Raw genomic sequence first — 24,515 nt, 5'->3', positions numbered from 1 at the left:
ACCCGACCTAGAAATTATGTCTTGTTTCTCTGCCTTATCAATGCTTGCTGTATGACAGTTTGATGCACAGGTTTAAGAATGTGTGCTGCTAGACCCAGACCCTGCAGCCGTCCTGGGTTTCATTTCTACAGCTTCCACTTTGTCTATTGTATGACTCTGAACAAGTCACTTAATCAGACATTGTTCTTGTTTTGCCCCTGAAAGGGGTCGGCATGTCCTCTGGACTTGCCCAGTTAACAATTGTTCTTGCTGCTGCTCTGTCCAGTGCACTAACGCATTCTATTCTCCACTACCACCATCCTTACCAGCACTTAATCTCATTTCTATCTGGGATTTCTGCGTCTTCTTAACACTTTTACATCCCAATATATTGTTGCCTCCTCTGTTCATTACATTACCTCAGGACTCTTACCTGCTGTGGCCAAGGGCGGTTGTGGCCAAATTTACTCTCGTCGTTAAAATACTATGCTTTGGTATTCCCTGTAAAACATCTTTAAGTTTTAGTACTCTACCCAAGTTTTACCAGCTGCTGTAGTAGTAAAATATATCACTGTTCTCATTTCTTTCAAAATCCTTCTCTCCGATTCCATAACAGACTACTAGACACGCAATTCCTTGTTTATAAAAGAACTGTGGTATCCCTGCCCTGAATTACAGACATGCTATAATAAAATTAGAACGAACAGCTGCACCAATTTATAAGAAATAATCTAAATGAAAAATTGAAACAGCATAACAAATATACATCTTGGCCAGAATATGTTTTACTCCAAAGGACAAAAATGCTTGAGGCAGTCTCAAACTGGATTTTGAAATATGATCAAAGCTATCAGGAAGTTCTAGCAATGAAAATTTAAAGAAAAAGATAAAAACTAGGACTAAAACAGCATAACTGTTAAGTGTAACTGTCCATGTTCTTTTTACATTAGTCAGTGTTATAATCCGTTCCTGAACAAAAGTCTAAACACGGACATATTCCCAGCTTTATAACATTACTACACTTCTAAATTTTTCACATCATTCAGAGTCAACCATACTTAAACATTATTTCTAATTCACAAACACCTGTTATGGATCTAACCTGCTTAATAATGTGCTGTATGCAGCTACATCCGATCCACTGGTGAATGAAAGATATCAGGGTGTCTGACTTTCACACAAACTTCACAAGTTCTTGTTAAAAGGAACAAGAAATTAAATCTTTTTTTACTGCTTCTGTGGTGCAGGGGAAGGCCAGCTATGCACTTTACTAGTGACCCTTTTGGAAATGGGTTGGAGGAGTTGGAAAGTCGGTTAGGGTACTCCAACAACAATGGAGGTGGAGGGTGAGGTCATATTTATTAAAACACTTACATCAGACCATGGTCATGGCTGACTCAATGATGTCAATATATGCTATCACTAACTAGGAGAGGAAAGGACATATTAAAATCAATACAGTATGTGCCTGGAATGCATGACAGGTAACAGAGAGTGGGGTTGTGTAAACTGCAAGTATTAGAGAGGTGGAAGAGTAATGGGGCAGTCACTAACCAGAAAAAAAAATCAAGCAAGAGGAGTTAAAGACATACAATTTATCGGCAAAAAAAAAAAAAAAAAGAGAGAAACAATGTTCTTCCTTAGGGAAGGGTCGTTAGTTTTTGCCAAAAGCAGTTATACAATCATCCCAATGCCTGCATGGGACTACAAACATCCACAGAGACTTCTCTGTGCAACTGCTTTTTACAAGGCAAGCTTTACACCCAAACAGGCAAACAGGTATCTCAAGTAAAGAATTGCCATTAATAGCACAATACCTGCCACCTTAGTCTCTTTGACTCAATACTTACACTGGAATCAGGGTTGTACACAACGCAGATGTAATAGGCTGTACTAGGAATTTGCTTTTATACATAAATATCTTTGCAAAGTATGCTTTAACAGAAGTCTGTATATACCATGTCTGGGTTTCAATGTTTTCATCTAGATCACATTTCACTCATGCATGTTACATACAATAACAGGAAGTAACTCACTGTAAGCTGAGATCATACATTATACAATGAAAGGAATAATCCTAAACTGGTCCTAGAGCAGTGAGATCATCCCAGTACAGTATTTATATGAAAAGTCATGGAATGCTTCAATAATAAATTATACTAATGCCCACAGTGTAAATGCAGTAAGGCACTTAGAAGTGTGGTATAAATCCCTTTTGGTGACATTCAACTGGCAGCACCCTAGAATGAATCAAAAGTAGGGAATAAAGTCCAAATTACACCCTCTCATTCTTTAGTGGTCTATTTCTTATACAACTACTAATGTTTGCAAAGGCAGAAACAGGGATGAAAACCATTGTGTAATCTGCTGTACAATACGCAGAGAAAAGAAAACGAAAATACAGCAAGGGGAAACAGTATTTTTATAGGTTTTCAACTTCTTGCAGTGTGTGTTCCAAAATGGTATCATGTCCCTGGAACTTAAAGTAACCCAGAAATTTCTTCCTTTCCAGCATCATGGGATACCAATATATATCATCTGGCCACATCTGGCTGTAGGGTACCTTGTCCAGCTCAAACCACCGTGGATGCATTTCTGACAGGAAAAATACAAACAATTATTACATGGTAACTATCACTGCAGCACACAAATTTCTCACTTATTACAACCTATGCAGTTTTTTTAAATGTATCATTAGTTTTACTAAAAGATGTTTTTTTTCAAGGAGGCATCAGCCATTTTCTTCTAGTATTGTGCATCACCTGCTAGAACACAGTAACATTTGTCTCATGTATATGGAGTTAGATACTGCACTGTTTTCAAAATAGGGATTACTTCATCTTTTCTTCACAAAGGGTCACTATAATAACAAATCATATTTGGCTTACCTTCTGTGTATCGTTTTCTGGCCAATTTTTTTTTTCTGCAGGTACTAGCTAGCTGTCTTCCCTCTAAGGAAGGTACAGTTGTGTACACTTTCCATAAATGTAGATGTTCGAGTGTATTCACTGTGGCAGTCATCACACTTGGGTTATCTGCCTGCAGGTAGCCCGCAGTCGGCCCAAATACCAGAGTCTTAGGATTTCTGCATTGGATGCTGTCACTTCTTCCATGCCGTCAGGTTGTCAGGGGTATAAAACAGGCAGCCGACGCCATTACAACAGTTTTTCTTGCCCCAGATGTCAGGAGCTCCCCAAATATGAAGCTAGTACATGGTGTGGAACACCACCAGTAAAAAGTAAATACCACTGCCATAAAAAATGGCCATACAGAGGATAGGTAGAAAGGATAGAAAAAAACAGGGGGCTGGAGGGAGGGAAACCAGGACTGCAACAGTGAATACACTCGAACATCTACATTTATGGTAAGTGTACACAACTGTAGTATGTTCTTCCTGTTTCACTGTTGCAGTCATCACACTTGGGTTGATTCCCAAAGCAGAGGAAGGGTGGAGGCAGTCAAGAGGAGTTGGGGCTGGCTAGCAGGCTTTGTAAGACTGCTGTAGCAAATCCAGCTCTGGATTTAGAAAAAAACAGGCAAGTGGTAATGTTTGGTGAAGGTGTGTACAAAACTCCAGGTTGCAGCTTCCAGAATGTACCTGGTAGGGACTCCCCTGAGAAATGCTATAGAGGTGGAAGTAGCCCTAGTGGAATGTGTTCTGATCTCCTGTGGGGTAGGGTTTCCTTGGTGCTTGTAGCAGAAATGGATGCAGTGTGCTATCCATTTGGAAATGGTGTGCTTTGAAATGGCCTTGCCCTCTGCCTCTGTAGCAAAGCTGACTAGCAGCTGGTCAGATTTTCTGAAAGGTTTAGTCCTGTCAAGGTAGAACCTGAGCTGTCTGTGCACGTCCAAGGAGTGCAGCATCCTTTCCTCTTTAATTTGAGGATTAGGGAAGAAGGTTGGCAAATGGATGGCTTGGTTTAGAGCCACACTGGAGACCACCTTAGGCATAAAGAACGGGTTAGTCTTGAGGGAAACCCTGTCAGCATGGAAAATAATGAAGGGTTCCACAGCCATTAGTGCCTGTAATTCAGACACTCTTCTAGCTGAGGTTATGGCTAAAAGCAAGGCTGTTTTCCAAGAAAGGAATTTTAACTCTGCTGAAGCCGCAGGTTCAAAAGGGGGAAGCATGGGCTTTTCCAGTACAAAGTTAAGGTCCCAGGCAGGGGTGGGTCCTCTCCTAGGGGGCCTCAAGTTGTTAGCCCCTCTCAGGAACTGTTTGATTAGAGGGTGAGAGAATAGAGGTGGCTCAGTATTATAATGAGCCGAGATGGCAGAGGCATGAATCTTAATGGAGGAGGATAGGCCTCTGTGGCGCAGCTCTGCTAGGTAATCAAGGATTTGAGGTAAGGAGGGCACAGCTGTGTCCTTTCCTTGAGACTGATTCCAAGAACAATATCTTTTCAGCATAGGATTTCCTAGTACTAGGCCTTCTGGTCTCAAGAATGACATCCAGCAACTGTTTGCTGAGGGTTGCTGGTGGAGTAATTCAGGGGTTAAGCCAGGCTGCAAGGTTTAGGGTTTGCAGTTGTGGATGCAAAATCTGTCCTTCCTGCTCAGACAGCAGGGAAGGTGTCTGATGAAGGTGAAAGGGTGGCACTCTTGTTAGACTGTGCAAAAGTGGGTACTAGTGCTGGCATGGCCAGTCTGGGGCAATAAGAATTGCCCTTGGGCTGTCCTGTCTGATCTTGAGTAGTACCTTTGAGAGGAGGGGCAGAGGCATACATTTCGAGGTTTTCCCATTTGAAGGATAAGGCATCCACCTTCCAGGTCCTGCTGTGAGGGTTCCTGGTGCAAAATTTGCTCAACTGGTAGTTCTCGGGGGAGGCAAAGAGGCCCACCTCCAGTGTTCCCCACCTCTGGATTAGAAGGTTGAAGGTGATGGGCTCCAATTTCCACTCGTGTGGGTCCAGGAGATTTCTGCTTAAGTCTGTCAGTAAATTCTGTTTGCCTGGCAGGAACTGAGCTTGTACATGCACTTGGTTGCTCAAGGCTGTGTTCCACAGGGCCATGGCTAACCTGCAGAGTGAGTTAGAATGGGTTCCCCCCTGCTTGTTTATGTACCACATAACTGTGGTGTTGTCTGTTTTTATCAGCAGCTGTCCTGGATGGATTAGGCATTTGAAGGCTGTCAGAGTATACTATACAGCTAACATCTCTTTCTGATTGATGTGCAGGAGAACTTGTCCTAGGCTCCACTTGCCCTGAATGCATTTGCCTGCCATGTGAGCCCCCCATGCCTAGTCTGATGCATCTGTAGTCAGGATTTGGGCGGTGAGAGGTTGAGTAAAAGGCAGTCCCTTGTTGTGGTTGCATGCTTCTGCCCACCAAAGGAACTCTGCCCTTAGACAAGTTATGATAGGAATGACTGTTTCCAGGTCCTGTGAATGTTGGCACCAAAAACTTTTTAAGTACCACTGAAGCTTCCTTATATGTAGTCTTGCGTATGCAATTAGCAGAATGCATGAGACTATGAACTCTAAGGCTTGCAGTATTTTCCTTGCAGATAGCTGGGTTTTGGTGGCCATTTGTTTGAAGTAGTTGTTCAAATGGGTTTATATCAGAACATCGAACGACCATAATATTGAATTAAACAACATTGAACACAACATTGAATGCTAAGAAACTCAAAAGCACAAAATTTCGAAAACTGAATCCATGAAATGCAACACTTGGCCATCCTGAAACCTAACCATAACAAACAAAACATGTCTCCTTAACTGTCAAAACACAACCCAGCCACCCAATGCAAGTACTCTACAAACATATACATTAAGTACTCTACTCTGCTCAACAGAAAGTAAATATTAAGAACAAAACCAACATAGTAGCACACAACGATTACCAAACTATATACACACTATGTACAAAAAACAAAGTATTTAAATGATTTGGTGCTCTAAGACGCAAACAAGCTACAGACTACTTCTTATGTGGGAGGCTTTGCCCCTCACACCCCCCTACTTAAATATACCAACTCCGAGATCGCACCGCAATGGAAGTAATATATTCACATGTAACATGTCAATGTTATGTGTTTTGCTTATCCTGCTATAAAACAGCAGTTCGTAGCAGACGTTATTCACACGAACATTTCTCAGTGATGTCAGGGTGTGTAACTTTACAAGGGGCAATTATGTGAGTCCGGTGTTTCCGATTTCGTAATTTGTAGCTTTTGGGTTCATTAGCATTCAATGTTACTTGTTCGATGTTGTGTGATTCGATATTATGGTCATTCAATGTTGTGATATACACCTGTTTTTCTGGAGTGAGAAATGCCATATGGGAAGTTGTGTTCAAGCTTGTTCCCAGGAATACAATTTTTTGACTGGGCACCAGTTGTGATTTATTTTCGTAGATGGTGTACCCCAATGAAGATAGGAGTCTTTTTACAAATGCCAGGTGGTGAAGTAGCAATTCCTGACTGTCCGCCTCAATCAGGCAATCGTCCAAGTATGGGAAAATTTGGATATTTCTCTGCCTGCAGTATGCAATGGCTGGAGTCAAGCACTTGGTGAATACACTGGGTGCAGTAGATAAGCCAAAGGGAATTGCAGAGAACTGAGAGTGCATAGAGCTTGCCCCGAAGTGTAGATATTTCCTGCAAGACTCCCTTATGGGGATGTGCACATAAGCTTCTAAGTCTAGGGTGACTAAACAGGCATCCTTGGCTAGCATAGGGAAAAGCTGTTGCAGGGTAAGCATTTTGGGACCACCAGAAAAGTGTTGAGAATTGATAGATCCAGGACTGGGCGCCAAGAGCCCTTTTTTCTGGGCACCAGGAACAGTCTGGAGCAGAAACCCTGTCCCCTTTGTTCTACTGGAACAGGTTGAATAGCCCTGATATTGAGCAGGGAAAGTACTTGCTTTTGAGCCTCTGCCCACTTGTTTGGAGGAAGGTCTGGAAACTCGTTTGGGGTTGGCAGGGAATGGAAGAAGAATCTGTACTCGTGGGATACAATGTTTAGAACCCATCAGTCCTGAGTAATGGACATCTAGTTTTTGGCATGAAGGGCAAGTTTTCCTCCTAGGGGCGCAAGTTGTAGGGCAGGGCTGGCAAAGATAATTGAAAAGTCATGGTGAACGTTTCCCATAAGGGGGTGGCTTGTCACTCCCTGTTTTTGAGGTGGGAGGACTCCATTGTTTAGATCTCTGCATACCTTGAGACTGTAGTCTTGGTGGTTTGGTTCCCCTGGGTTTGGACTGAGAAAGCCTGGAAGGGGCTGGAAAGGACCAGTTTTTAGAAGGCCAATGCCTACTGAATCTAGGTGGCTGCACTTGTAAGAATTATTTTAACAGTTTGCATAGATTTAGCTTTTTCTTCCATCTTTTTAAGAACATCTTCTGCTTTGGTGCTAAACAAACGGTCCTGATTTAAAGGAGCGTCTAATAATTTTGATTTGACATGGTCTGGCAAGGTTTGTTCCTTCAGCCAAGCATGCCTTCTCAGTACAGACCCACTGACTGCAGCCCTGCAAGATGCTTCTAGGGCATCAAAGCCACACTGCAAAGTATGCTTACTAACTTGGTTTGCAGAATGCATTAACTCTTGTAAATCTTTATTTTCTGCACAATTTGGAGATAACATTCTTTGTTTAATTTGTTCCATAATATGTTGCTGGTACTTCAACATGTGAAACTGGCAATTCAATGCCCTGATGGCAAGAGTTGCAGATGTATATACCTTCTTATCCAATCTGTCTAAAGCTCTGGAATCCCTGTTTGAAGGAGTAGGGTTTTTGGCTGTAAGTAGCCTTAATCCCTTTAGGTCCCTGGGAAATGGTCTCTGGATCCGCAGTAGGATTTTTAAAGAGAAACTTGTGAGAATCAGGTACTCTGTAGTACCGGTCAGGTTTTCTAGGGGCTGGTGGTAAAGTGTCTGGAGTAAGACTGGATTCCATGAAGACATCATCTACAACATCCAGGACGGGGGCTACAGCTAGAGGCCTGTGCTGAGGCAACTCTAAAAATTCTCTGCATCTCTTTTTGCACTGATGACAGTCCTGGCATTCCCAGCGGAAATGCTCTCAAAGTATGCAAGGTTTCACCAAAAGAAAATTCCTCTGGAGGAGAGGCAGAGGGAATAGATTCCTCTGCATCTGAATCCTCAAAGGTTAAGGGTATGTCCTGGTAATCAGAAGGGTCAGAGTCAGATTCCTGGTCTGTAGAATCAGAAAGAAACTCAATTTTTTGCCTCTTAGCAGGGGAAGGATGGCTTCCAATAATTAGGGTATTAAGGTCTTTAGCCATTCTAAGCATTTGTTTTTATGGCATGGGAGCTTGAGCATGTACTTTGATCGTCGGTTTTCTAGGCATAGTGCGTACTCTGGGACTGAGAAACTCAGTAGTTTTAGCTAAAAACTAAGTTGTCGATTTAATGCAAACATCAGTAGGTCAGAATACACCCTCAGATGCCGGTGCCTGCACAGCGGCTCCGGACTCATCCAAGGTAGAGACATCCGAAGATTCCATAGTTGAAGAAGCATCTCACGGCATACCGGACTCCAAAAGTGTCTCAGCAGAGGCCTGCGAATAGTACAGTTGTGTACACTTACCATAAACGTAGATGTTCGAGTGTATTCACTGTTGCAGTCATTACATTTGGGTTATCTGCTTGCAGTAGCCCTCAGTCGGCCTGATTAACAGTCTTGGGTCCTACGTCGGTTGCTGTCTCTTCTTCCGTGATGTCAGGTTGTCAGGGGTATAAAACATGCAGCAGTCATTACATCAGCTTTTCTTGACCCAGATGTCAGGTGTCCCCCTAATGGGAAGCAATTAAATCTATAAATATCCAAGGTTATACCTCAAACAAAAAAGCAAATACACCAAAAAGCTTTTAAGCATTGAAAAAGAAAGAAGAGGTATAGCCAAAAAAAGTCAGGGGGCTGGAGGGAGGGTAACCAGGACTGCAACAGTGAATACACACAAACATCTACATTTAAGGTAAGTGTACACAACTGTACTATGTTCTTTGTGTTTCACTGTTGCAGTCATTACATTTGGGTAGATTCCCAAAGCTAAGGATGGGAGGAGGAATTTAGATAGCATTAGGACCAGCTATAAGGCCCTGCAAGACTGCAGTGGCAAAGCCAGCTCTGGATTTATAGAAAATTGGCAAATGGTAATGCTTGGTGAAAGTATGTACAGAACTCCAGGTAGCAGCTTCTAGGATGTCCCTGGTAGGTACGCCTCTGAGAAAGGCTGTAGAGGTAGATGCAGCCCTGGTTGAGTGGGGTCTGATCCCCTGTGGGATAGGTTTTCCATGGTGCTTATAGCAGAAATTAATGCAATGGCCTATCCATTTGGAAATGTTTTGCTTTGAAATAACTGTCCCTGCACCATTGCCACCAGCAGTTGTTCAGATTTCCTTTGAGGTTTAGTCCTGTCCAAGCAGAATCTAAGTTGTCTGTACACATCTAAGGAGTGCAGTATCTGCTCCCCTTTATTCTGTGGATTAGGAAAGAAGGTTAGCAAATGAATGGACTGACTGAAGGCCACACTGGATATCACCTTTGGCATGAAAGAGGGGATTGGTCCTGAGGGCCACCTGTCCGCATGAAAGATGACGAAAGGCTCCACTGCCATAAGGGCCTGTCATTCAGATACCCTTCTTGCTGAAGTGATGGCTAAAAGGGAAGCTGTTTTCCAAGAAAGGAATTTTAAATCTGCAGTAGCAGCTGGCTCAAAAGGAGGAAGGGTGAGTTTCTCCAATACAAAGTTAAGGTCCCAGGCTGGAGTTGGAGCTGTCCTGGGTGGTCTTACATTTTGGCACCTCTGAGGAACTGCTTGAGCAGTGGATGAGGGAAGAGGGGAGGTTCTGTGTTATAATGAGCTGAAAAGGCTGAGGCATGAATTTTTGAGGAAAAAGATAGGCCCTTGTGAAGCATCTCAGTTAAGTATTGTAAAATCTGAGGTAAATTGGGCACTGCTGTGCTCATCCCTCGAGATTGGCTCCAGGCACAGAATCTCTTCCATTTTTCAGCATAAGATTTTCTAGAACTAGGCCCCCTTGCCTCTAAAATGACATCCATCACTGGTTTACTGAGGGATGGTAAAGGAGAGCTTAGGTAATTAGGCAGGCTGCTAGAGTCAGTGTTTGAAGTGGAGGGTGTGGAATCTGGTTCTCCTGCTGAGACAGCAGGGTAGGAGTCTGAGGCAGGTGCCATGGGGCCAACAGTGACACACTGCACAGGAGGGGGTATCAGTGTTGACATGGCCAGGCTGGTGCAATCAAAATCATCCTTGGTTTGATCTTTGTAGTACTTTGGAGAGCAGAGGCAGAGGAGGAAAGGCATAAACTGGTAGGTTTTTCCAGCTGAAGGACAGAGCATCCACCTTCCAAGCTTAAAATTTTTCCAATTGATAGTTCTGGGGGGAGGCAAACAGGTCTATATCTGGGCTCCCCCATTTGCTTGTAAACATGTTGAAAATCCTTGGTTCCAGTTTCCACTTGTGTGGGTCCATGAGGATTCTGCTTAGGCCGTCTGCTGGTGTATTTAGTTTTCCTGGCAGGAATTGAGCTTGTAGATGGTAGCTCAAGGCTGTGTTCCACAATGCCATGGCTAGTCTGCAGAGAGGTTAAGAATATGTACCCACCGCTTGTTTATGTACCACATAACAGTGGTGTTGTCCATCTTTACCATTAATTGTCTTGGAAGAATGTGGTCCTTGAAGGCTGTCAGAGCATTCTGTACAGCTAACATTTCTTCATGGTGGATGTGAAGGTGCATCTGAATTGGGTTTCATTTGCCCTGAATGCACTTACCTGTCAGGTGCGCCCCCCCATGCATAGTCTGATGCATCTGTTGTTAGGGTTTGGGTGGCAGGGGTTAGTGTGAATGGTAGTCCCTTGTTTTGGTGGCAGGCCTCTGCCCACCAAAGGAACTCTAGGCATAGACAAGGAATGATAGGAATCATTGCTTCTAGATCCTGAGAATGTTGACACCATAAGCTTTTTATATACCATTTTAGATTCCTCATATGCAGTCTTGCATATGGAATTAGAAGAATGCAGGAGGCTATGAACCCCAAAGGCTTGTAGGATTTGCCTTGCAGACAGCAGGGTTTTTGTGGCCACTTGTTTGAAGTAGGTTGTCAGGTGAATTTGTTTCTCTGGTATAAGGAAAGCCATCTGGGAAGTTGTATTCAAGCTTGCTCCCAGGAATAAAATTTGTTAACAGGGTACCAGGTGTGATTTATTTTCGTTTATGGTGTACCCCAGACAAGTTAGCAACCTCTGTACAAATGCCATATGATTCAAAAGTATGTCCTGGTTTTCTGCCTGAATTAGAGAATCGTCCAGGTATTGGAATATTTGAATATTTCTTTGCCTGCAAAATGCAATGACTGGATCTAGGCACTTTGTGAATACCCTGGGTGCAGTAGATAAGCCAAAGGGCAGTGCAGATATCTTAGAGTGCATGTAGCCTGCTTTGAAGCGAAGGTATCTTCTGCAAGATTCCCCGATTGGAATGTGCAGGTATGCTTCCTTTAAATTTAGTGTTGCCAACCAGGCATCTTTGCTTAGCATAGGAAGCAACTGGTGAAGAGTCAGCATTTTGAATTTTGGAATCACCAAAAAGGTGTTTAGAGTAGGCAGGTCCAGGATAGCATGTCATGAATTGTCTTTTCTGGGTACCGGGAAACATCTCAAGTAGAAACCTTGTCCCTTTTCTTCTTCTTCTGGTACCAACTGAATAGCCCCTATGCTTAAGAGAGAGAGAGTATTTGCTTTTGGGCCTCTGCCCACTGATTTGGAGGCAGATCCAGCCAACCGCTTGGAGTTGGCAACGTGTGGAAGTGAAATGTGTATCCTTGGGACACTATATTTAAAACCCATTTGTCCTGGGTAATGAGTTCCCAGTTCTTTGCATGAAGTTCAACCCCCCCCCCCCCCAAAGGGGCAATCAGTTGAGAAGTGCTTGGAAGTTTTAAAAAGAAGTCAGAGACAGTTTACCATAGGGGGGTGTTTTATTACTCCCAGATTTGGAAGTGGAGGCACCCCACTGCTTAGTCCTGAGAGTCCCCTGGGACTGAAGCCTGGGTATTCTGCTGGATTTGGGTTTGGACTGAGAAGGTCTGGAAGAGGCAGGAAAAGACCACTTCTTAGAAGGCCAATGCCTACTAAATCTTGGAGGTTGTACTTGTAAAAAATCTTTAACAGTTTGCATAGATTTAGCTTTTACCTCCATCTTTTTAAGAACAACTTATGCCGTTGCCAAACAGGCGGTCCTGATTTAAGGGAGCATCCAGTAATTTCGCTTTAACATAATCTGGCAAGGATTGCTCCTTAAGCTAAGCATGCCTTCTAAGTACAGACCCAGTTAACGCAGCCCTGCAAGATGCCTCTAGTGAATCAAAACCACACTGCAATGTATGTTTACCAACTTGTTCAGCAGAATGCATTAAATCCCGTAAATCCTTATTTTCAGCACAATCAGGAAACAACATAATTTTCTGTTTAAACAATCCAATAATATTCAGCTGAAACTTTAACATATGAAGCTGGCAATTCAAGGCCCTAATAGCCAAAGTTGCAGAAGTGTATACCTTCTTATCCCATCTATCCAGTGCCCTGGAGTCTCTATCAGAGGGGGTAGGATTTTTGGCAGTAGTAGCTTTAATGCCCTTGAGTCCCTATAAAACGGTTTCTGGATCCGCGGTAGGATTTTTGAAAAGGAACTTGTGAGAGTCAGGAACCCTGTAATATCCATCAGGTTTTCTGGAAGCAGGAGGTAAAGAGTCAGGGGCCATGCTAGATTCTGAAAAGGCATCATCAACAATGTCCAGTACAGGAGGTATAGCTAAAGGCCTGTGCTGGGGCAGGAGTAAGAAATCCCTAAGCCTCTTTTTAGAATCAGAGAAATCCTGACTTTCCCAATAAAAATGCTCCTGGAGAGTATGCAAGGTTTCACCAAAAGAGAAATCCTCTGGGGGGGGGGGGGGGCAGGGGGCAGAGGGAATAGAGTCCTCAGCATCAGAATCCTCATAGGTAGATAAGGGTAAATCCTGGTCATCAGAGGAAACAGAAATTTCAGAATCCTGGCCAGAAATATCATAAGCAAACTCAGTCCTAGGTTTCTTAGAGGGGGAAGGTTGGCTTCCCCTGATTAAAGTAACAAGATCTTCAGTCATTCTTATTCGTTTTTTTGGCATAGAGGCCTGACCATGCGGTCTGGGCGTTAGTTTTCTAGGCATGGTTCGAGTTTTAGGCCTTGAAGAAGAAGATGGCCTCGGTTTAATATGCAAGCCCTTAAGGCCAAACACAATGCCAGACACACTTGTTATAGGTGACTCCACAGTCAGACACACTGACGTCCCACTCACCAGACTGAACAAGGAAAAGATCACAGTAAGCTGCCTGTCAGGCGCTAGAATCCGCCACATAACACAAGCACTCAGGTCACTCCACAGCAAGTACAAGTATGACTCAGTCACTGTCCATGCCGGTGTGAACGACCTGAGACGTACCTCCCTGGACTACATGAAGAGACACATAGAGGAGCTCTCAGATTATGTAGCCCAGGCCGGTATGACCCTGACCCTGAGCAGTATCCTACCCTCACCAAGAATGATGCCACAATACAGAGACAAAATGATCAGCTTTAATAATTGGCTTAATTACTGGTGTCATTCTAAGGGGATCCAATGTCTGTCTGCCTGGGATGACATGCTTGACAAGCCACGCTGCTTTGCAAGGGACGGCTTGCACCTGTCACCCCTGGGCTTCCGGATATTGGCAAAGGCTCTTGCCAACCCCATTTTAGGCAAGGCTCAAATGATAAACCTACCGCCCTAGAAAACAAAAATGGAAAAAAACTAAGGGTAATACTGCTCAATGCCAGAAGTCTAAAACTCAAGATGCACGCCCTGGAAGCCCTCCTCAGTATGGAGAACATCGATGTCTGTGCTGTGACTGAAACCTGGTTCAAGGCTCCTGAGAGCACCCCTGCCCTATCAGGTTATACCTCATATCATGCGTTCCGGCCCCAAAATCCGGACCGAACCACAAAAGGAGGGGGAGTATCCATGTTCATAAAGGATACCCACACCTCCAGGTTAGTGGCAACGCACGAAGCATCGGAGACCATCCAGGTGCAATTAACCATAGGTAAAACTGCCCTACAGTTTGTAGCATGCTACAGACCACCCTCTCAAACTCAGGAAACCCACACAGCCTTCCTGAAGACACTGGAGAGTATGAATGTCTCTCCAAACACCATCATATTGGGTGACTTCAACTACCCAAACATAGACTGGGAACATTACTCAAGCCCCAACACCCTAGCCCAAAGGTTCCTGGAGTTCATAAACTCAAATGCTATGGAACAACTAGTCACCATTCCCACAAGAGGAGAAAATATACTAGACCTGATCATCACAAACATGGGGACAAAATGCTCCACACCAGAAGTATATCCCTCATTGGTGAGATCAGACCATAAATTAATCTCACTGGAGATCCACATCCCGCCCCCAACCCCAGCAAAAAAGACCACAGTGAAGAACTTCTCAAAAGCAAACTTCACACTTCTTAAGACTGGAGTGGTATCCTTCAAGGCCCCCGAGCCAGTGGAAACCACAACCCACGCTGCTGAAACCTTTACAAATGCCTTCTACGAAAACCTCCAGGAATGTATGGATCAAGCAATCCCTAATAAAATCAAGACCCTTTCCACCAAAGGCAGGTGCCCGGTCTGGTGGACCCCAGCCATAAACAAACTCTACAACAAGAGGAGAAAGCTACTACATGACAGAGCAAAATCCCTAAAAGGGAAGGCATCTCTGATCAATACTAGCAAAAAACTACGATCACTCATAAAATCATCCAAGGCCAACTTTGAGAGAAAAATCGCTAAAGACACAAAAGACAATCATAAGGCCTTCTTTAGCCATGTTAGAAACCTGGTTGGAAACTCCCAGATATGCTCAGAATTAGTCCAAAATGATACAAAAATCACTGAACCCACAGACATTGCCAACATACTGGCAGACAGGTTCAGTGCAAATTTCTCCCCTCCCTCCCCCCAAAAGGAGAAATATCTATCCCACCAGAGTCTAGCCTCCCAAACATCTCAGATGCCCAGGTGAGAGCTGCTCTCTCTAAAGCAAAAAACACAGCATCAATGGGACCGGACGGTGTCCCCGGATGTGTGCTACACGAACTCAATGAGGAACTAAACTCACACATAAGGCTGCTGTTTAATCTTAGCCTTACTACAGGATACGTACCCAAAGAATGGCGTACGGCAACTGTGGTCCCACTCCACAAAGGCGGTGCTTCTACGGACCCTGGAAATTACTGCCCCATAAGCTTGACGAGCCTTGTCTGCAAAGCTATGGAGAGGATCATAATGGAACTCATAAATAAAGACATTGGGGACCTACAGACACTGGATCCTACCCAATTTGGCTTTGTCAAGGGCAGACCCTGCCTCTTGAACTTGGTCGACTTTTTCGAAACAGTCACTAAGGCCATTGATGAGGGTAAGGCAGTTCACACAGCCTACCTTGACCTAGCAAAAGCGTTCAACACAATACCCCACTCGGGCATCATAGAAAAGCTCACCAGCTTAGATGTAAACCCATGTCACAAGATGGGTTGCAAACTGGCTCAAGGACAGAACCCACAGGGTTAGAGTTGCTGGTGCCATGTCAGACTCTAAGCCGGTCACGAGCGGTGTCCCACAGGGCTCAGTCCTGGGCCCCCTCTTGTTCGGCATTTATTTTTCTGAAGTGCAGGCAAACATAGGGGGATTGTGGCTGACAAAATTTGCAGATGACTGCAAACTGGGCACCATAATTGACACTCCATCAGGCACAGACATCCTCCAGAGAGGTCTCATAGAAATGGATAACTGGTGCCAGAGCCATGGCCTTAAGCTAAATGCCAAATAATGTATAGTCATACCCTTTGGGAAAAACAAGGTAACCCTAATTACCACATAGGTGGTAATCCATTAAACACGGAAGAAGTTATCAGGGACCTGGGGACCCAAGTTGACAGTAACCTCTCTTTTGACACTCACATTGCCAAAGTGGTTAGGAAGACTTTCTACATTGCCCACCTGATCATGAAGGGATTCACATCCAGATCAGGAGAGGTCATTGTACCCCTGTATTCTTCACTTATCAGACCAATGATTGAGTACAACGCCCCATTCGGAATGTACCTTACCCGACACCTGCAGCAGTTGGAAAGACCCCAAAAGTTCCTCACCAAAAGGATAAAGGGGCTCAAACATATGTCATACGCTGCCCGACTGAAGAAACTCCAGCTCTATTCAGTCGCATACTGTCTGCTCAGAGGTGATCTGTGCCTGACATACAAGGCCATGTCCAACCCGGAATTAATGGACATGCTCCACTTCAAAAAATCCAAATCCACCAGAGCCACGAGAGCAAGACTTAAACCTCAACAGGGATATAAATAGGACGTGCTGGAGGGACAGATTCATCACCCAGAGACTCCCTACACTATGGAACAGAATCCCAGTCCATGTGAGGCAGAGCCCCTCACTGACTCTGTTCAAGAGAATTCTTGACGAGTGGATGGGAGATCGTAGGTTTACCCCGGGAATCATCTCTGTGTCACTGCTGGACAGAGGCACAGCAAACTAATGGGTATAGTATTCTCATCCTAAGGGGTGGTGAAAGCCACACACACTCTGGCTAGGCTTATAAATGCCCTAGGGCAGATAGCCTAGTATGAACCTATGAACCTATAAGTCAGTAGGCCTGAATACACCCTCAGAAGTCGGTGCCTTCACAGCGGCTCCGGACCCATCCAAGGTCGAGGCATCCGCAGATTCCACAGTTGAAGCATCTCGCTGCATACCAGACTCCGAATGGGTCTCAGTAGAGGCCTGCGAATCTGAAGTACTGGGTATCAGGGGCTGTGAAAGTGCCTCACTGAGTACCGGTGAACTGGGCGGCCTGTCTCTGTCTTTATCTTTGCGTTTTTTTCAGAATGTCGGTAGTCGAATGGCTTACCGAAGACATATCAGGATAATTGAACCGAGCACCAAAATATTTAGAAGTCAAATATACCGATGATGGATAGTTTGTGGTTTAAATAAGGCACAAAACCGATAGCGAGATACGTCGTGGTCAGGGCCTATGCAAGGAATACAGTACGAATTAAAATCTTTGTGAGGTATTTGCTTTCCACAAGAAATGCAATTATTTACTTTTACTGACATTGGTTTAGAGCAAGAAAAAGTTTCCCCAATGGGGTACTTGGCTTTTAGTTGGAGACTTTGGTTTTGAAACTCGAAAACTTTTAGTTATGTACTCACCATAATTTCAGATGTTTGGGATCCATCTCGCCTACATTCTGACTGATGGGTTCGGAGCCAATCCCTCGGCTCAGACTCGGCACGCTTATGCTATAGAGCGAGGCCTCTAATTGGCTGAGCTATCTTTATCCCAGGATGCACCACCACTAATCCCCCAGATCTTGTTTGTCCGCATTCATGCACACATGCACAGCTTGTTTATATAACATTGTTAGACGTTTCAAGATGAAGCAACAGGATTCGGACCTTCTGATATCCTCTGATCTCCAAGGAAGGGGGAAGGAGGGTGGGTTATTAGGAATGTAGGCGAGATGGATCCCAAACATCTGAATCCTATTTCGCCTACATTCTGACTGATGGGACAGCGTCCCTAGCACCTAAATCCCGGGTGGCTCATTGGAAAACACTCCTGAGCACTGTGGAACCAAATGAAGCTCGTCCTCTAGATGCCACATCTAATTTGTAGTGGGAAATGAAGGTGTGCGGGGAAGACCATGTAGCCACAGCACAAATGTCACCAATAGCAAGCTTAGAATGAAATGCTACCAAAGTAGCCATAGCCCTTGTAGAATGAGCTTTGACAGAGTTGGTAAGCTCTTTGTTAGAATAAATATAAGCTTGAGTAATACAGTCCCTGATCCATTTGGCAATAGTGACCTTTGTGACAGCGTTGCCCAATTTGTTTTCTGCAAAGGATACAAACAACTGATCTGTTTTCCTTGATTGTTTGGTCCTATCTAAATAAAAACGTAACTGTCTGTGGACATCTAGTGTGTGGAAAATAAACTCCGCTTTATTGGAGTATTTTGGGAAAAAAACTGGAAGCTCTAATGATTGTTGTAAGCATAAAGTAGAACAAACTTTAGGAACAAAAGAAGGATTTGGTCTGAGGGATACCCTATCTGTATGAAAAACCAAGTACGGGGGTTTCACTGACAAAGCTTGAAGTTCTGAAACCCTTCTGGCTGAAGTAATCGCCACTAGAAAGGCTGTCTTCCATGATAGAAACTTTAGATCACAGGTAGCTGCCGGTTCAAAGGGAAAAGAAGTCAAGGCACGCAACACTATATCGAGATCCCATGGAGGTGCAGGATGAGAAATCGGAGGTCTTAATAGAGCAGCACCTTTCAAGAAGGTCTTACACAATCTGTTGCTCATTAAAGGTGGGTCTATGGATTCATGAAAATTAGAAATTGCTGCTAATTGTACTTTGATGGTAGAAACTGAAGAGCCTTGATTGAAAAGAGAGGTCAGGAATTTTAGTACTTCTGCCACGGGAGTAGAAATGGGGTCCAGGCCCCGGAGTTGAGCCCAAATAGCAAACCTTTTCCATTTGCTAGAATACAGTTTCTTTGTAGCAGACTTGTGAGCTGAAGATAATATGTGCACAACATCTGGATCCAGTGTATGACTCCTGACTATCGTCGGAAGAGGAGGAGCCAGGCAGTCAATTTTAAGGTGTAGGGACTGGTGTAATAGTCCCGACTGATGAATCAGTAGGTCTGGGACCTGGTCCAGGAACCATGGACCTTCCAGAGCATGTTTCCGAAGGTAGGGAAACCACACTTGACGAGGCCAGTAAGGAGCAATTAAGATCATCTTGCTCCCTAAGAGAGATGCCTTTTGAATCACCCTGGGGAGGAGAGGAACTGGAGGGAAGGCATAAAGCAGGCCGGAGGGCCAAGGATGGACTAATGCGTCCATGGGGCTCTTCCCCGGAGCCGGGGTTAGGGAGAAAAATTGTTTGCACTTCGCATTCAGAGGAGTCGTGAAGAGGTCGCAACACGGAACTCCCCATTCGCTGAAAATCTGCCTTGTAACTGTCGTATTCAGAGACCATTCGTGAGGAGAGAGGATGGTTCTGCTCAACCTGTCGGCTATGACATTGGATTTGCCCGGTATGTGAGTAGCCACTAGGAAGCGTTTGGTCGAGACTGCCCATTCCCAAACTCTCATGGCTTCTCTGCAAAGAGGATAGGATCTGGTCCCTTTCTGTTTGTTCAGGTACCAGACAACTGACATGTTGTCTGAGTGAACAGCAATTACTCCCTGAGGGAGATAATCGTGAAGGGCTCGAAGGGACAGGAGTACCGCCCTCATTTCTAGGATGTTGATGTGAAGAGGGGTCTCTTCTGGGTGCCATTTGCCTTGGACTGACCTGCCCAGGGAATGCCCCCCCCCACCCCATCTGGGAGGCGTCCGTGGCCAAAGTGGTCGCCGGAGGAGGAAGAACAAAGGGTCGTCCCTGATCCAAATTGGAAGGCACTAGCCACCAGCGAAGGTCCCGTTTGCAAGATTCCGTGATCCATATGAGGTGATTGAGAGGGAGTTCCTGAAAGGACCACTGAGTTGAAAGAAGCCACTGGAGGATTCTCATGTGCAACCTTGCCAAGGGAACTAGCAGAACTGTGGCAGACATGGATCCCAATAGCTGCAGGACCATTCTGGCTGGGGCTTTGGACCTGGGGAGTAAGGCTCGAACTTGATTTTGAATGGTTTGAATTCTGTCTGCAGGTAGATAGACCCGCATCTGGTTTGAATCTATCTCTACCCCTATGAATCTTATTCTTTGAGATGGCCGCAACACAGACTTTGGCCAATTGAAGGTGATTCCAAGGGCATTGCCCAGTGATATAGTGGCTTGCAGGCTCCGCAGAAGTAGATGCTTGAAGGTGGCAGTTAGGAGCCAGTCGTCTAGGTACGGAAACACCTGGAATCCTAGACTTCTCAGGTGAGCAGTCACTACTGCCAAGCATTTGGTGAACACCCTGGGGGCTGTGGTGAGACCAAAGGGCAGCACGGAACTGAAAATGACTGCCTCCTAGGCTGAAGCGCAGATGTCTCCTGGACGTTTGATGTATTCTGATATGATAATACGCGTCCTTGAGATCTATGAAGCACATCCAAACACCCTTCTCCAACAATGGGAGAATGGTTTGTAGAGTGACCATTCGGAACTTGGACTTCTTGACTGAACGGTTTAGGTTGCTTAGGTCCAAAATGGGCCTCAAGTCTCGGTCTTTTTTGGCACCAAAAAGAATCTTGAGTAAGTCCCTAATCCAATCTGGTCTGCGGGGACCGGTTGGATGACTCCTTTTTGCAGCAGCTTTGAAATTTGAGGCTGCGGTATCCCGTTGACTGGGTGGCGGGTCCGGGATTTTTTTGGACTGAGGGGGGGGGGGCGAGAGAATGGGATGGAGTAACCTCCGGCGATAATCCGAAGCACCCATCGGTCCTGAGTGATCCCTTCCCAGGCCTTCAGGTGCTTGAACGACCCCGACTGGCTCCGAGCAGCACAGCCGGGCAATCCCTCAGGGACTATGAAAAGCTGAAGAGCCACGAAAGGACTCGCGGTCTCCAGTGTTGCGAGGGCCTCTGCCGCCTCTGGGACGGCGTCTTCTGATGAATTTCCCCTCCTCTGCCTCTGGAGGGGAACCTTCCTGCTGAGAGGGGTAAGACTTCTGAGATCACGGAACCACATTTTCCCTCCTCTTTAGCCTTGGGATAAGGCCGAAAGGGAGTGGAAAATCGTGCCCCTACGGCAGTCAGAGTCTTACCCTCCTGTTCACAGCGGGTAAGTGTGTCTTTTACCTTGGGTCCAAACAGGAGGACCCATCAAAGGCGTCGGCAAATGAAGACTTAAAGGCCTCCGCGAAATGACACAGGCAGAGCCAGGCTTGTCTCCGTAGAGCAATGCCTGTACCCGCCGCTCTATTCGCCCCTTCGGCCGCATACGAAATGAGCCTCATGGACGAGTTCGAAATGGACGACATTGTAGCCAGCTGAGAGCCAACCGTCTGGGCCAGCTCCTCAGGCAGGTTACCTAAGAGGGTATCGGACAGCTTCTTAATCAGATCCCTCTGAAATCTTGTAAAGTGCGTCAGGTAGTTCAAAGACCTCAGAGTAAAGGCCGCTGAACTAAGGGTGCGCTTACCGTACCGATCCATGCTCCTAGACTCCTTATTAGGAGGATGGACGGATGTAGAAGCCTCTGCTACATCTTGCTGGGTAGCAGATGCCACCACCATAGCATCTACAGCCACACCTTTTGTAAGGAACTCTTTATCCGGGGGCGCCGAGAGAAATTTGTTCGGATGAGCGGGCACTGGTTCCACAGAGTCTGGGTGTTCCCCCTCCCTTCGACAGATCAAGTCCAAGAGCTCGTCGAAGGGCGGAGACACCCAGGAGGCGGAGGGCTGAGCCCCGAAGGCCTTCAGGAACACCGACTCATCAGCAGAGGGAGGTTTGGACTGCCAGCCGCCTCGTTGTTTTAGGGCTTCCAGGATGTCTGCAAAGGAGACATCATCCGAGGACGACTTGGGGGACCCCTCTGCATCATCGAGATCAGTGTCAGATGTCAAAGACTCGTCAGGGGAGTCAACGTGCTTTCTCTTGCACGTTCTCTTCCTGGGAGGTTCTTCCGAAGAGGCTTCAGAAGGACCTCCAGGAGGGGGAGAAACCCCAGCGGGGGTAACCTGAGGCCCAGGGGCTCTGCTGTCTACGGACAAGGGGACTGCCAACGACCCAGTCTCCAAATGTAGGGAAGGAGCTGGAGAAACTGTGGAGGTAGCCAAGGAAGATTTGGCTAAAGCACTCCTCATAGCCCTGAAGGCGGGACCACCAGAATCCTGGGAGGGTCCCCCCTCCGTGGCCACGACAGTGGATGGTACTCCCGCCGACGCACCAAGAGGGAGACTTGGGACAGAAAGCATCAATCCCGAAGCCTCCCCCCCAGGGCCGAAGGAAGAAGTCCGTGCACTGAACTCCGACCCAAGAGCCGGAGTCGGAGCAAGGGTCGGGCCCGACCCTAACACCTCCACTGGTTCCACCAGCACCTGCTCCAATGGTGCCGAAGCTATTGGAGGAGGAAATACAGTAGGGGAGTGGACCATCCGCTCCGAAGCCAAATGGGCTGGAGCCGAAACCATCTTTTGGAACACTGGAGACTGGAAGAGTCGAAGGAGCACCCTGTCGATGTCCGAATCCGACATCTTGGATGATCTCGAGGATACCGATCGGGCCCGAACCGATTTCTCCATCGGCTCCGAAGGGCTCGGGGACCGGCTCCGAAATGACTCAACAATTATCGGCTCCGAGGAAACTTTCAAGGAAATTTCCCTCGGTGCCGATAAAGACTTCGGCTCCGAGGGGGAAGAGTCTGAGCCGATTACCCTTATCGGCTCCAATATCAATGGAGCCGATGAGGGTGACCCGCCTCTCGATGCCCCAGACCTCGGCTCCGAAACCAGAGGGGTCGAGGCTGGAGGCATCGAGGCAGACCGTTCCAACCTCGGCTCCGAAGTCCGTGGAGCCGATGGAGAAGTCTGCTTAGTTTTCTTAGCAGTCGGTTCCGACTGACTGGTCGGAGCCGACGCTTTCCTCTTTTTAGAAGGAGACAGGGAGAAAGATAAAGCCTCCTCGAAGGAAGGCTTGATTAATCCTTTGAGGATTAATTTGTTTTTCCTCTCCTGGAGGACTCTGGAGGAAAACGCATGGCATACACTGCACGATTCTTGCAGATGTTTAGCACCTAGACAATAGACGCACGAGGAGTGGTCGTCCGTTATGGACATTTTGAAGCCACACCTCGTGCACTTTTTAAACCCGGAGGGTTTATGTTCTTTAGACATAATCAGCTGAAAAAACAGATCACCACACTAAACAGCAAAGGGTTTGACACACGAGAACAAAATATGTATGCCACTAGCTAGCGTAAATATTTAAACTAAAGAACTTTTTTTTTTTACACACAAGATGTAACAAGATAAAGAAAGAGAAAAGGAGAAAAGGAGGGTCAAGACCCTCTAACTTAAACGGGTACTTGACCCACACACAACCACTAAAGTAGTAGTAACCACAGGGGAAGGCCCCTCTAACTTAAACGGGAACCTTCTCTGACAGGAAAAAACACGAAATTTTCAACTAAATTCCAGAAAAACACTCGTACACAAAGAATAGCCGTTAAAACAGCTTTTGGGTTTAAATGAAGCAAATACTGACAGGAAAAAGCCTAATATATAGTACTTAGCCCAGCCAATGTTGAGACCACGTCCAAGCTCTGTAAGCGGCAAACGAGATCTGGGGGATTAGTGGTGGTGCATCCTGGGATAAAGATAGCTCAGCCAATTAGAGGCCTCGCTCTATAGCATAAGCGTGCCGAGTCTGAGCCGAGGGATCGGCTCCGAACCCATCAGTCAGAATGTAGGCGAGATAGGATCACATAACATCGAAAATTTCAGGAGTCGGCCGACCGGCACTTTCGAACTGCTTCTGCTTTGGGCACTGCACGGCAAGAAAGACTGATGTAATGATGTCGGCTGCATGTTTTATACCCCTGACGACCTGACATCACGGAAGAAGAGACAGCAACCGATATAGGACCCAAGACTTTGTTAATCAGGCCAACTGAGGGCTACTGCAAGCAGATAACCCAAATGTAATGACTGCAATAGTGAAACATGAAGAACATCTGTAGAAGCGGGAATCAGGGGCTGCAAAGGTGCTTCACTGAATACTGGCAGACTGGCGACTAGCTTAATGGAAGTGTCATCGGCAGTTTTGGACCTATGCGGTCTGTCTCTGTCTTTACGCTTTTTCGGAAGATCGGTAGTCGGATGGCTTATTGACGCCATTTAGGAATACGGAGAATGACAGCAAAAGAATTTAGCAACAAAAATAGCCTGACGACGAATGGTTCGGGCATTAAACAAGGCACAAAACCAACAGCGGGGGATGTCGTGGTCTGGGCCTAAACAGGTGACGCAGTAAGAATGAAAATCTCTGTGAGGTATTTGCTTTCCACAGGCAAGACAGTTGTTAACTTTTTCTGACATCAGTTAGAGCAAGAAAAAAGAATCTCCAACAGGGTACTTAGCTTTAGAAGACTTCAGGTTTGAAACTCGAAAAATTAAAATTTCAGGTAGCGGCCGACCAGCACTTGCGAACTGCTTCTGCTTCGGACTCCTTCTCGGCAAGAAAGACTGATGTAATTGTGTTGGCTGCCTGTTTTATACCCATGATGACCTGACGTCATAGAAAAAGCGACAGCATCCGATGCAGAAATCCCAAGACTCTGGTATTTGGGCCGACTGAGGGCTACCTGCAGGCAGATAACTCAAGTGTAATGACTGCAACAGTGAAACACGAAGAACATCCACTACAGGTCTGACAAAAACCAAAGTACTGATGTAACATGAGGGTACCATGCATATCTCATGTTGCTGTTCATTTAGTTTGGTT

General features: G+C 45.8%; 1 protein-coding gene across 1 annotated transcript in view; it reads right to left on the bottom strand.

The window, feature by feature from the left end:
• Nucleotides 1–742: 742 nt before the first annotated feature.
• The window catches only part of NUDT1 (nudix hydrolase 1), a 180,887-nt gene continuing 157,114 nt past the window's right edge, over nucleotides 743–24,515 (bottom strand). The window contains exon 3 of the mRNA XM_044088926.1: nucleotides 743–2,574. Within this exon, the coding sequence (XP_043944861.1) occupies nucleotides 2,402–2,574 (173 nt within the window). The 3' untranslated portion in view covers nucleotides 743–2,401. The remainder of the gene's footprint in view (nucleotides 2,575–24,515) is intronic.

This window comes from Protopterus annectens, chromosome 12.part0 (assembly GCF_019279795.1).
Source record: "Protopterus annectens isolate FY-2018-M chromosome 12.part0, PAN1.0, whole genome shotgun sequence".
NCBI classification, from domain to species: Eukaryota; Metazoa; Chordata; order Ceratodontiformes; family Protopteridae; genus Protopterus; species Protopterus annectens.
The sequence above is the reverse complement of the archived record's forward strand: the minus strand, read 5'-3'. Positions and strand labels throughout refer to the sequence as shown.